General features: G+C 43.1%; 1 protein-coding gene across 2 annotated transcripts; it reads right to left on the bottom strand.

Moving 5' to 3' along the window:
• Positions 1–2,404: 2,404 nt before the first annotated feature.
• Positions 2,405–12,660, bottom strand: LOC117733349 (PDZ and LIM domain protein 3-like). Of its 2 annotated transcripts, XM_034536942.1 has the most exons (7): positions 12,476–12,658; positions 8,109–8,260; positions 6,785–6,869; positions 6,470–6,657; positions 4,831–4,958; positions 3,588–3,699; positions 2,405–2,880 (listed from the first exon to the last, which is right to left on the bottom strand). In XM_034536942.1, exons 1-7 carry the CDS (start codon positions 12,566–12,568, stop codon positions 2,691–2,693), a joined length of 948 nt encoding a protein of 315 aa, XP_034392833.1. In that variant the 5' UTR covers positions 12,569–12,658; the 3' UTR covers positions 2,405–2,690. The 2 variants fall into 2 exon arrangements, with proteins under 2 accessions (XP_034392833.1, XP_034392842.1); XM_034536951.1 differs by lacking the exons at positions 2,405–2,880; positions 3,588–3,699 and adding an exon at positions 3,718–4,323 and having other exon boundaries at positions 12,476–12,660.
• Positions 12,661–13,170: the final 510 nt, after the last annotated feature.

Below are 13,170 nucleotides of genomic sequence, written 5' to 3'. Positions count from 1 at the left end.
TCCTGGAAAGAGGAGAAGTTCAGTCTTGTCCGGGTTAATTTTCAGGTGGTGAGCGGACACCCACTGAGAGATGTCGGTCAGACAGGCAGAGATTCGTGCTGCTACCTGTGTTTCAGATTGGGGAAACATATAAAATGTTTAAACCATTACAGTTTTTGTTTGTTTTTTTAAAACCCCATCTTCTGTGTTTGTTACTGTATGAAAAATCACTTGAAGCTGCTTTAACCCCAAATCAAAAATATCAATCAATTTCCTCTCACCTGTGGTGCCATTTATCAAATCAAGATTGTTTGGTTGTGAGTTAAAGAGTGTTGAAGATAGAGATGTTTGCCTTCTCGAATATAATAAAACTAGGTGAAATACATAGCCACTCAAGATAATTCACATATATGCCCACAACAAGATCTGTGAATCTGTATATTCACTGTATTCTGGCCATTGCCATCTTGGTTTTTTGCAACCAAAAGTACAACTGAAGAAGACATTTTTAGATGACCCGGAAAAGGTCACAATTAACAATCATGAACTGAAAACCAGCTGTGAAAGGGGCTGCAGTTGTAAGATGGAAACCCGTGAACTCCGAGACCGAACAACGATGTGCTAGTGACCTGTCAATCTAAAAAGTTATAGCAACTCCCTAAAAAACATTCCAAGCTTTATGGTCTATTTCACTCTAAATGTGTCTAAATTGTCCCGTTAGCTTGCTCAGTGGTGCACGGTGAGCGAGCAGTATCATCGTTATCGTTATTATTATTGTTAGCTAGAAACTACAAACACGAGCCATGAGGAGATGTACTACCGTGTGTGGCGATGAAGAGGAAAACATATTTAAATCAATTCATGATCAAAATAATCATTATTTGAGTGAATTCAGCACCACATATAGTTAAATATCCTACATTTACAGCATAAGTGGTAACTTAAGAGTGTTTTCTGTTGTCATACGTGAGGATCAAAGAGCTAAAAACTACACTTTAGCTCCCCCTGCTGTGTGAACAGTGTCTTACCACAGCAGCAGGACTCACTTCTCTCTGTATGCGCCTTGGACTAAATCATTGACGTAAGCCCATTAATTGAGCCTAGAAACAATTATTAAACAATGTACCTGTATGTGTTTGCATCCCACAGTATCGTCACTGGAGAGTTTCAGGGCTGATGTTTTTAAAAGCGGTATAACCACTTTTTTTTTAAAAGTATAACTTTTTCCACTTTTTTTTAATTACTAACCTCAGTTTCAATGAAATCAAGTTCTGTGGTTTTGAAAAACATGACATGGGTTGAGTAATGACGGAGCCGTCGGCCGGGTGTGCTTTATCCTCAGCGGATCGGTTGTGTAACCCGTCTGGAGCAGAAACAGGAGTCCAACATCTCTAATCAATCACACTTTAATCCCCACTGTCCTTTTTCTTCTCCATTTAATTAAAAAAAAACGATGACCAATGGAGGCAACAACTCATTCAAAAAAGGGAACAGCACGGTGAGTTACACCATCACAATAGTCGTTTGAGTTGTATAATGGATGCTGAAGCAACCCAGACAAAGAGGACCCTCCGTCTATACTCGATGGACTGCAGGATCAATACCGGTGTTCCATGGAGGTGTATAACATCAGCTCATATTCACTTTTTGTCTTTTCCTCGTTGCCAGATTACATCCCTTCGTCAGGGTTTCCGTGGGTCCGGGTCTGCAGCAGCGGTCAAAAGCATCACCGCGTAGCCGCTGGCCAGCGACGATGGCTTTTTCCTCAAAAGAAAGCACAGATGATGAAGACCAGGCCACAGAGACTCACCACACACACCAGATGCACCCAGGCTGAATCTGCTAAAATGAGGTCTGATTACATTAAGCGAGGCTCACAAGGCCCTGGATGAGGAGTACCTCTCTTCAGCCCTAAAAGGAAGGGTAACCCTGATTGGACAAGAGGAGAAAAGCACCAAGCTGCTCTCAATTGTCTAATTAGGAGCTGGTCCTCACACCTGCACAGGTGATCTGAATGACCCTCTAATCAACGCAGTTTGTGTCAGTTTAAACTTAATTGGGAAAAGGGAAAACGACAACAAATGCCAATAAAAGAGGGCGGGACAGCGAAAGTGCTCTTTGTTGTTTCTATAAATTGATTATTCTCATCCCTTATAGGCTTACATTTTTTATTTTATTTTATTTTATTTTTTTAAGTTACAGCTGTGTCAGCAATCAGTTCCAAAAAGCTTTTTGTTTTCTCGCAGCTGACATTTTGAGCACAGGTGGTATTAAAAACGTATTAATAAAATAATTAATAAATGTTTGATGCCCAATTAAAAAAAGACCCAGAATAACTGCCTCTCTGGCAGCTGAGTGTGTGTGTAGTTTCCTCCAGGTGATGCTTTACACCTTCAGACTGCACAAACAGAGGCCGTCTACGAGTCAGTGTGAGCAAAGCTCTTTATTGCAAAGACAACAAATGATGAGAAACCGTCAAAAAGTCTCTTTAAACAACCAACTGTGAAGCGTTCCTACACAGAGAAAACATCTGGCTGCAAACATCAGAGTAAAGTGTGTTCTTATTCGATTTATATATTATTGCACACCGACAACATCAGATAAACAAGTGCAGACAAACACACGCACACACACACACACACACACACACACACACACAGATGTGGGACACAGAGATGTGTGTGTGTCCCGAGTGTATTCGCTGTGGATCTCTACGCAGTAGGGAAGGTGGTGATGAGGTCGTGGCCCTCCGGTGGTCTCATGCGAGCGCGAGCGTGAGTCTCACAGTACAGCTGGCCCTCCACAAAGAAGTAGCCCTTCTGTTTGAGGTTGACGTCACAGTCGGAGCACACGAAGCAACCGGGGTGACGGTATTTGTCTCGTGCCTTGACCACCGTCCCGCTGCGGCATGGAAGACAAAGAGGGAGAATGTCAGAAGAAGAAGAAAAAATGGCGTACGTGTGTCGTGTAGTAGTAAAAGCCAGTATATGTATAATGTGGTATATAACCTGAAAAGCACCAACATTTCAAACACGCATCATAATAATATTAACTATTTAACTCCCCCATAGCATTTATAATGCCATAATGAACGGTATAAGGTGTAAACTAACTAAATTACTCCTCCAATAATGCATCAGGAATACTTGATTACACAGTCACACATTAATATATGATATATAATTGCAACGTGTTACAAAGCATTATCATTACTACTAATATGCATGTACAAATTATTCACAAGTTTATTATAGATAGTTGCGAGTTATTTTACTGTACGTTACATTCATATTTTCATCGGTTGGCCACTTTAAAAAGGCACATCATGCCAACGGAAAAGTGGTTTATTATAATTTGTTCTTTAAAGCTAGTGTGGTTAATGGATAAAAGGTCCACTATGTTTGTGTAAACAATGCAGATTGTGTTATGTGTATTTTATGAAGCTCAGACAGTAATGTTCAGCCTGCGTATGTTCAGACCAAAGGGGTTAATAGTTGTGATGCTCCTATACTTTTCCCTCCCACCCTTTTTCTTTGTATCCATACACGGAGGCTCTGAATTTGAATCACAGATTATTAATTATTTTTTTTTGTCTATATTTTACTCACACAATCCCATTCCCACACTTGTCGCAGACGGGCAGTTTCTGCAGGTTTCCTGTGGGCGTAGTGGGTTTGGTGGTCGGGGCTTTCACCGTCCTGGTAACAATGGGACGAGTGCCTGCCCACATGAGGGGAGAGAGAGACCACGCATCAAAACAACCCCGTGCTCACAAACAACACAAACAAAACACTCAAAACAAAACAAGAGAAGTGAGGCAAGGACACTTATAGCCTCTCGAAGTCCTAATGAATGCTTCCTTGTCGGGCATGAGCATATTTCATAACTTCAAAGCTTTTCAGGATGCATTTTTACAACTCAATTAACAGAGGAAACACATGGAGGAGTGCTTTTTGTAACGAAGCATTGTGTAGCTTCGACACTACACGACTCGAACACGGGTAAAAACACGAGGGCGGGCCTTAACTATATATTGTGTGGCATGCTGTGTACGTTATGAATCATGCAGGGTCAAAATATATCGCATACGTGATTCAAACAATGGTGTTAATCTTCATCTTTGTTCCCTGTGGCCCGAAAAAAAAAATGGAATCTATATAACTGTTGTACGCCACAGTCAGAAGGTCATCAGATGAGCAACGTGGTTCAGTAAATTCAACGGTGGCGTCGGAGTTGCAGCGGGTTGTTCGCACCGGCTGTCGGTTCGATTCCCCGGCTCCTCTCGTCCACACGTGGAAGAGGCCAAAAATGGTCCCGATGTGCGTAAAAAAACCCTGTAAATAGCTTTTGGAAAAAGGAAGTCGTAAGAAATCAGAAACATTTGCTGCTGCACCCGATGACATAGCTCCAATCACTTCAGAGTGAGATGTAGTGTAATGGCATTCCTAAAAAAAAAATGCTTCACATTTAAAGTATTTTTGTTTTAACATTAAATACTCAGCAATAAATAAGTAGCAATGTAAAAAATAAAATAAATCAAGTGTACGTGATTGCATCTTTTTTTCCAGCCCCACCCTCTTTAAACCAGTGAGAAGAGATCAGGGGAAAAAATGAATACAAACATTTCTAATTATGAAAGAACCAAAACAGTTCTAGCTTTTGCAGAACGCCATAACTCAAAAATTAAAAAGCTAATTTAGAAAATATGTTTCTGTGGCCTTTAAAGCATCTTAGTACCGTAAGTTTGTCTGTCAGTGAGAATCCCAACGTGTGTCTCCATCTGTCATCCTGTGAGATGTTTTTTTTATGTTGTGGAAGTTTTAGTCTGAGAAAATAAAACGAGGCGCTCACCGTCGCTGTCGACAAAGTCCTGCAGCGCCCGGAACGAGCCGGACTGCCGAGGCTCTTGGGGTTCCTCCTGGTCCCTCTGTAACATCTGGTACACGTCAGAGTCCTCGATGCTGGCCAAGGTCCTGGTGCTGAGCAGCGCGCGCACACACACACACACACACACACACACACACACGTTTAACATTTAAAAAAAAGTTAAATCAGAAATATTAAAAATCACCAAACTTGGAGCTACATGGTTTCACTGGACATTGATTATTTTTTTTGCTGTTAAATAATGAGTTATTTTTATTATTACATAACATATTTTGTTAAAATACTCAATATTAGTATAAATTAACACAAAATGAATAGACATAAGTCAAAATGTATGTCTAATTTCATATAGTATTGTGAATTGTAAGATTATGTATAGTTGGAGGCTTGAAATAAGCCCGGTGAGATGTCTGCCTCTTCCTGCACTGTGATATGATTAATTGTTGTTATGTTTGTCTATTTTTTTTTGAATTGTGCAAAAATAAAACAAACTAATGAAAAATAAGTGTTTCACTGAGACTAGAAGTGTGAAGTTGCATAAAATGGAAGTACTCGTAATACAACACCGCTCCTATCTAGCAAACCTAAAAATATGATATGACGGTGATGAATTCGACGTCTTTTTCCCAGACCGCCACGAGTCAGTTTTATGAAGAGGGATTCATGCTCGTGGCAGAGATGATGCAATCTCAACTGCAGCGATCAGGTGAGAAGCCCCCAGCTGCAGATTACAGAGCTACAACACGCTGAGTCGGCCTTAAAAGGACAAGAAAAAAGGGTCTGGATGCTGAGTGTGGGATGAGGAAGAACATTCATGAGCTGGAGGAGTTTAATATCATGCTCTTTTTCAGACGTATGGCAATATTTTCTTTCCTTAACCGTGTTCTGTTGAATAATTATCATCTCTAATTGGTTGGTTATGGTCATAAATACCTTACAGTGAAATCAGAGTGATGTTGTGTATACGTATAGCTTTGATGTGATTCATGTCTCATTCAGAATTCATGGTGAAGCCATAGACCGATTCGTTCCTGTGGTAATATGTTCTCCGTGTGACACGTTGTATATCAGGTCGACCAATGAAATCCACATGAGGGGGAGGGCTGAAGGTCAGTTCTGTGAATAAATATGCTCTTTTTTTTTTTTTTTTATGTATAAAAAGCTAACCTTGGGTTTATATTATTTCATCACAGTTATTGTGTGTCCAGTGTAACCTCATTTAATTTACATAGTTTGGCTAAAAAGTAAGAAGACCTATTTATTTAAGACTTTAATTAAGCAAAATTAGCCAAAGATAATTGTTCCTTTCAGTCAGATAAAAGAAACAACGTGAACATTTTTTCTTGAATTATTTCATAAACATAACAATGTTGCCGCAGACACTAAATTGCTTATATTTAACACGTAGGAATTGCTAGTTTTGAGTTTATAATAAAACTGTGTGGGGTAAACAACACACCAGTGAAAGTTCCTCACTGGAAGCGTATGATAACAGTTTTATTTATTAGGACATTAGCGCCGGCTCACTGTCTCACATATATTTATTACCCATACTGATTCACCCTTTTTAAGATATTGCTGCAGACAGCGTTAGAAGCATCACCTGTCGGGCTTGGGTAGAACCAGGCCTCGGATCTGGCCCTCCATGGCGTCCTGGATGTTGCCTGAGGAGTAGAGGCCTATCGGGGTGTTGTAGGCGCTGCTGACCACCTGGTGCGTGTCGTCGAGGTTCGCCGCCGCGACAAACGGCTGAGCTTTCCGGTTGTGAGCCGTGCCGATGGGTTTGAACTCCTGCGAGGAGGAGAAGGAAGCGAGCTCATCATCTGGACAACGACGACGACGACGCCGACGAGGACGTGAAGCCAAGCTGTAATCTTTCAACAAAATGTGAGGTTATTTCTATTTCTGTATCGCAAACCTGCCGTTCTGCTTCCAGGTTCATCTTATACGGGAGAGCTTTACCCTCCTCCACAACACGTGGGGACCACAGTCGGGATTCATTCCTGGAAATTATGAAAACACAGATTCTGGTCAGAAGGTCACCACAACATTACTGATGGCTGTTGAATCATCTATTATATGAGTGTGTTTGAGTCTATAAGTGTGTATAGTCTATAATCCCAACCTATAAAATAGGAAAACATGTTGGCCTTTTCCTTTCATACCATGGGAAACTTGTGAGTGTAAAGTGACACAATTAAGGCGGTTTTGTACCATAATGCAACCCACAAAAGAAAGGTGGAAAAGATTCAACCTAAATTCAGATGGTGAATGCAAAGCTCCAGAAACAAAAGTTTTCTCCAACAGCCATTTGCGTGTCAGCACACTACTAAACAAGAGTAATGTGTATAGACGGTATAACTGTAGAGCAGAGGTTCACAACCTGGAGGCCGGGAACAACACAGAGGGATGGAAAGAGGGTTGTGAGATGATTGACAGGCATTTAGAAATGACGTTTCTTATCATCCGAACTTCATTACTGTGACAATGGCCTCCAAACATGAACACACGTAGAAAATACTTTGTTTTAAAGGGCTCTAACCCACACAGGCGCCGCCCTCTACTGGACGCCCTGGGTAATACTCTCCTCCAATCAGAAGCGACCGTTCGGCGACTGAAAGTTTGCATGAGCGTAGTCGGAGCGAACCGCACAGAATACGAGGCAGCACACATCCCTGCACAACCAGCGATTTGCCCGGTGACTCCCTTTTCTTTATGAGTGGAGTCTCCCGCTCCAAGGACGTCGTCAGTGCCCCGTCACGTCTTCAAGGGCCTTAGATCATGCCGAGCCTCCACCCGCCTGCATTTACGACACTTCAATGCGATGGTCAGCTGTGATTGGAGCGGGGAGGACCTCGAGATCTTACCCCAGCTGCCGCATCCGGTCTAATCTGTGGTTGACAGTGAAGATGACGGCACTGTGTCAATCGGTGTCCGGTCCCTCAGCCATCCCCACAGAACCTGCTGGAAGGCTAACTTCTCCCATGTTCACACGTGCTTCTGCTTGGAGGAGAGTATTACCCATATGGTCCAGTCGAGGCCTCGGCCGGTGATAATAGAACCCGGGGTTACAATTCTGTAACCTTTGTTAAAAAGCCAAAAAGGTTGGGAACCAGTGCCGCACAGTATCAGCATGTATTACGGAGATGTAGGCTAATGTATTATATTCCAATATACTGTGCAGGTGTTGCCTCTACGGTGCCCGCCACCTGTTAGTGTGCACGCTTTGTGTTGCTTATGACCTTTGAACAGTGAGACTGAGCTGACGGGTGGACTCTTTTATCTTGTTCTGGGCTTCGCAGTGCAGCAGGTCCGTGGCTTGGACCCCCTCGATGGCCAGGATCACGTCTCCGGCACACAAGTTGGCGACGGCGGCCTTACTGCCGGGGGTGATCTGTGTGTGGGGAGAGGAAAAGAATATATGACGGAAACATAGACACTCGATTTACATTCCTTTTGCTAACTTTTCCTTTTTACATGACTAAATATGAGTTTATGGCCTTGAAAAAAGAGATCCATTCAATCAACTTTGAGTTTGAACCACTAACAAAAATATCCCTTGCTCAAATTCAACTGGCATCTCTAATTGATGGGTGTCGTGAGACGGTTGGGACCTAAATGCAGTCATTCTGTAGCACATGCTGTTGTTTATACTCGTTTGAAGTTATTTTGGTCCTGTTAGTTAGTCTTGTATTAGGCTATATTTAATCTTCCATGAGTCCATTTCATCTAAAGGTTTATGTGTTCCTATTTAAATAATACAAGCCTTCTAGCGATAAATTCATCTGTGTTTAAAACCCTGTATAATTTAATCCGGTTCTCTGGAAGAACCCATATTGGTAAATTCTTCTTACATTATCTTTTTCAATATATGAAGGCGCCCATACTCCAGGAATGCGAATAAAAGATGGAACTGTCCTTAAGAGTTACTGACATGAGAATGAATATAAAGCAATGTCGTCTAACAAAATCCCATCCCAGCGGCCCCGTCTGTGTACAGGTGGGGCATCATTGTGAAAAGATTCGATACAAATAATCCTTTATTAGCTGTGGTCTGTTCTCCATCACTGGCACTTCATCTCTTAATGCAACTCAACTGCTGGCACCACGAGGGTCTCACCCGGCCTAAATACGAAACACAGACTCCACTAAGAAGCCCGGCTATTCAGTCAAAAGATTCAGGCCATTCGTGACCTAAATCTACCTCCTTGCCCCCCCACCCACCCCCACCCTGCACTCTGCCTGGCACTAGCTGCTCTCCGAGCTGCAGATTGAGCTGGTTGGTATGCATGCATGTAAACTGCTCGTCCCTCGTCATGGAGACGAAGTAAACATGCGCTGCTTCCCACTAAGTGACAGCATCCAGATGGAATATGTATCTGGCTGCTCAGGAAGTGACCGAGGTGAATAAGAACTCCCAGAGAGCCACCAGGGAGTGGGGGGGTGGGGGGGGGGGTACCCGACTGTACATTCCCGCAGTCGCGCTACGCGGGCCGTGACCTCTACTCGGCCATATTGCATTACGGGGCATGGCTACGCTTACATGTTGCATTGGACCTTGAATGAGCTCATCTGCCTATAAATAACTGTGGATGAAAGTGCTGATGGGATGTCTCATGCTGCCAAAGAGGGAGCAGTGATTCACAGTGCAGCATTTGTTAGGGGGGGGGTCTTACAGTATGTTTTACTGCTACGAGGCTTTTTATTGGATTCTCTTTTTTCCCCCCTCCTTTCTGTCTGTTTTCTTTTTCTTCTCTTGTCCTTCGCTGCTTCCGCTACCTTTCCACCCCCCTTTTATTTCCTCCCCTTCCATCTTTCCTTCCTTCTTTAACTGATCCGCTTGCATGAAAATCCCAAAAGCTGAAGAAAAAACAAGATCACACTAAATTGACGCCGATATAGAAATATTACGCGAAATTTTCAGTAATAAGCTTTCCAATTAGAACCAGTCACAGTGTTTGCTGTAGTGAAAGCGTATGTATTCAAGCTGCTACTGTATTTAAAGCTGCATTCATATCACTATTTCAACAGTGTATCAAATGACTGTCTGTCAAGTAAAAAGGGATCACGGTTAGTGACACACTAATTAAGAATTCCTGTCACCAGACAGTGAACACGGTGGAGCAATAAGCTGTTAAAGAGGCAGATATCTCCCCTCAGGAGTCGGCGGAGGCCAAAAACGAAGCTGAAAGGAGATCGGACTGACGAGTGGCGAAAAAACCCTAATAATATACAACTTTAAAGTTGGGAAACTTGCAAGAGACAGATTATAAAATGGATGGAGCAGAGGCTAAAGCACGGTCTGTCTCCACACTTTATCTTTCTTCTATAGGGGAAAAAAAAAACCTCTGTGGCTTGATTGTATTTCTTTAAACCAATCAGCATTGTCTTGGTTTATTAAGCCCAGAATGCAGTGAAATATGGTGCCCATTGCGGCCTTTACTACTATCGGTGAATCATACGCTTCCCGTAATACAACTCAATTGCAAAGTCCCGCCCTGCCTGGTAACTGAGTCAATCAAGGCTCAAGTTTTTAATGCAGACTTGAGGCCTTTACACAGAGTTTTGTGCGATTAATTGACACGTCAATACGTATTTCCTGAACTGTTGTACTTTCACACAAATGCAAATGCTACGTGGCAAAAAAGCTAAATTCTTTCGAACTTTTGCATCCCGAAATCAAGGCATCAACCAATCACTTTGTTCGGAACGGACAAAAATGTAAAATAGCTTACACAGCTATACAATAATTGACCTAATAATTGATCAATAAGATCCTCTGTAATTGGTCATCTGCCTGCATGAATCTAAAGTGCTGCAAATGTAGAAAATGTGCATCTCTGCCGGTATAAATAGCTTTAATGCAAACATGTGTATTGACCTCCATCGTTATCGATGTATAGTCTCCATGATCCGGCTAAAATAACTTCCGATGACATCACCAGGGTTATTTTCTCCGACAGTGGACAGCAAGCAACTGTTTCCACAGGCCCGGGACAGGAAGCTCAAATAAACTGATCTCGAACGTGCACGCTCGGCGCCGTGCCTCTTTAAGGCCACCCGCCGTCTGCTGAGGGGAAAGATGATTATCGCTTCTGTTTACTTTGCCTCGACCAGCTGGGAACGCCGGCCCGGGCCGCAAAGAGGACGACGTTCCTGACCAAAAATGGCAGTGAAGGAAGACACTTGTGTTTTAAATGAAGCCCCGATAGTTCAGCGACTGTATTGGAGAGATTTTCAATCGGGTATATTGGCGCTTTTTACTTTTTCTGTCTGCATCCCTCCCGTACAAGTACATTTTTAAGCTTCTTGTATTACTCCTCGCGTATCGTTTACCATCCCAGATTCCTCTCCTCCCTCGTCCATCCCTCTCATCACATGTCCACTAACACAACAGCTGTGGGGTTATGGGACGGAGCCACTGGTTTGGAGACCTACGTATGCTTTTAGTCCGTAGTTCCTGAGGTCTTGTCCTAAATATAGACCGACATGACCCCAAACGAGCGAGATTACCGGGCCTCCTCTCTTCTGATCCTTTGTGACCTTTGACTGATTAACACACCACTGTTCATATTCAGCGTGTTTACTTCTGTGTATATTTGGCATGTCTTTATAAACTGACTTTGTAGTTTTTCTTAGCTTTTTTTGTGCTAAGCTAGGCTAACCGTCTACCATATTTCGTGTCGATCGTCTCACGTAACTCTGGCCCGAGAAATGAACGTGTCGAACAACTCCTTTAATTAAACGGGATACATTTTTTATCTGTTACCCGCTGTCTTTTTCTTTTCCTGTTTTTTTTCTTCAAACGATTCAGTCAATTTGTTTAAACAGGAAACACCAAATTAGTCTCAGGAAATCGTCTCTTCATCAACAGATGAAGCTCAATTCTCATCTGAATCAGCAGCCAGGACGCGTTGCGAAAGATCGCTGGATCATCCAAAGGGTCTGACACTAGGAGGTTCTAGGAGTCACGTTTAGTTTCATACATGTAATCCGACATTCTGCTTGATGCTGCGTGTTGCTGCACATGTGACACATGTGCTCATCTCTTCCAGTCAAGACTAATTCATTTTTTTCCTTTCTCATGTGTTTGACTCGACTGTCGGCACAAATGTGCAGAGGATTAAAAAAAAAAAAAGAACAACAATAACTCTCACCAGCTCTTTTGTTAGAACTGATTAGCACACTGCCCTCCTTTATACTGCGGTCTGAAATCCACTCAGGGACACATTTGAGTGTGTGTGTGTGTGTGTGTGTGTGTGTGTGTGTGTGTGTGTGTGTGTGTGTGCACGCACACATGTCAGAGTACAGAGTAAGCTGCTATTTGTATCTAAGCCTCTTGCATTCACTGTGGCACAGGTGCAGGCCTCGTACCGGCCCAGACGGACTGTTTCTCCTGGAAACACAATGTGTGTAACACCGACTCCTCTGGACTGGATCACCAACGGATTAAAGCACGTTCACATTTCAGACACTTGTCAAAAACTTTTGATAATCAAATGGTCGACCGGCAGTAAAAGAAATCTGTCGGAAAAAAAAGGTTTTGCATTCATAAAGTTATGGCGAGGATTGTTAATAGAGACCTCCTGTCACTCACTCACTCACTCACCCTGGAGATGGTCAGGGGCTGGTTGAAGTCCTTTCCTCCGGCCAGCCGGAACCCCCAGGGGGCCGGACCGTCCAGCACGACTTTGAGTGGCATGACCCCTTCAATGTCCCTCCCGCTGTCGGAGAACAACAGCACAGATGGTACGCTGCGGGGCAAGCGAGTTGAAGAGCAAAGGGATATCAAAGGGATGGAGATTTTGAGCCATGTGGGTGGGTGCAGGGGGAGGAGAATGGACAGACCCCACCCCAGAAGTGAAGTAATTGGTCAGACTTTGGGGAACTGCGTCTAGCAGCACACTTGCGCTGCCACTCTTCCTATTTCTGTCGAGCACTTTTTCTCATTTCTGCTTTTCTCCGTTACTAATTCTCTCTCAGAATATATATATATATATATATATATATATATATATATATATATATATATATATATCAATACCGTGCCTGTTAAATTAGCTGCTACAGTCAGTCACCCTAAACAAATCCAGTTTGGGCTCACGGTCTGCGAGTACCTACATGGGCACTTGTAGACAGAGTGAGGATGTAAACCAGCTTACAGTCTGGCCTCTCTCTCTCTCTCTCTCTGGTTGACGAGTCTCGCTGCTCCTGTCCTTATTTGGTGTGGAGGCGCAGCTCCGCTCTGAGGCCCTGGACGTCCCACACAGGCACATTCCAGCCACTATTGATCTGGACGGGTCC

The sequence above is a fragment of the Cyclopterus lumpus genome, chromosome 1, assembly GCF_009769545.1.
Source record: "Cyclopterus lumpus isolate fCycLum1 chromosome 1, fCycLum1.pri, whole genome shotgun sequence".
Taxonomy (NCBI): Eukaryota; Metazoa; Chordata; class Actinopteri; order Perciformes; family Cyclopteridae; genus Cyclopterus; species Cyclopterus lumpus.
The sequence above is the reverse complement of the archived record's forward strand: the minus strand, read 5'-3'. Positions and strand labels throughout refer to the sequence as shown.

Coding starts and splice junctions, on each gene's coding strand:
- LOC117733349 (XM_034536942.1), bottom strand. CDS start 12,568: ATGCCACTCAAAGTCGTGCTGGACGGTCCGGCCCCCTGGGGGTTCCGG. Junction 6,870..8,108: donor CTCAGTCTCACTGTTCAAAG/GTCATAAGCAAC, acceptor CATAATTTCCAG/GAATGAATCCCGACTGTGGT. Junction 3,700..4,830: donor GGACTTTGTCGACAGCGACG/GTGAGCGCCTCG, acceptor TCATGTGGGCAG/GCACTCGTCCCATTGTTACC.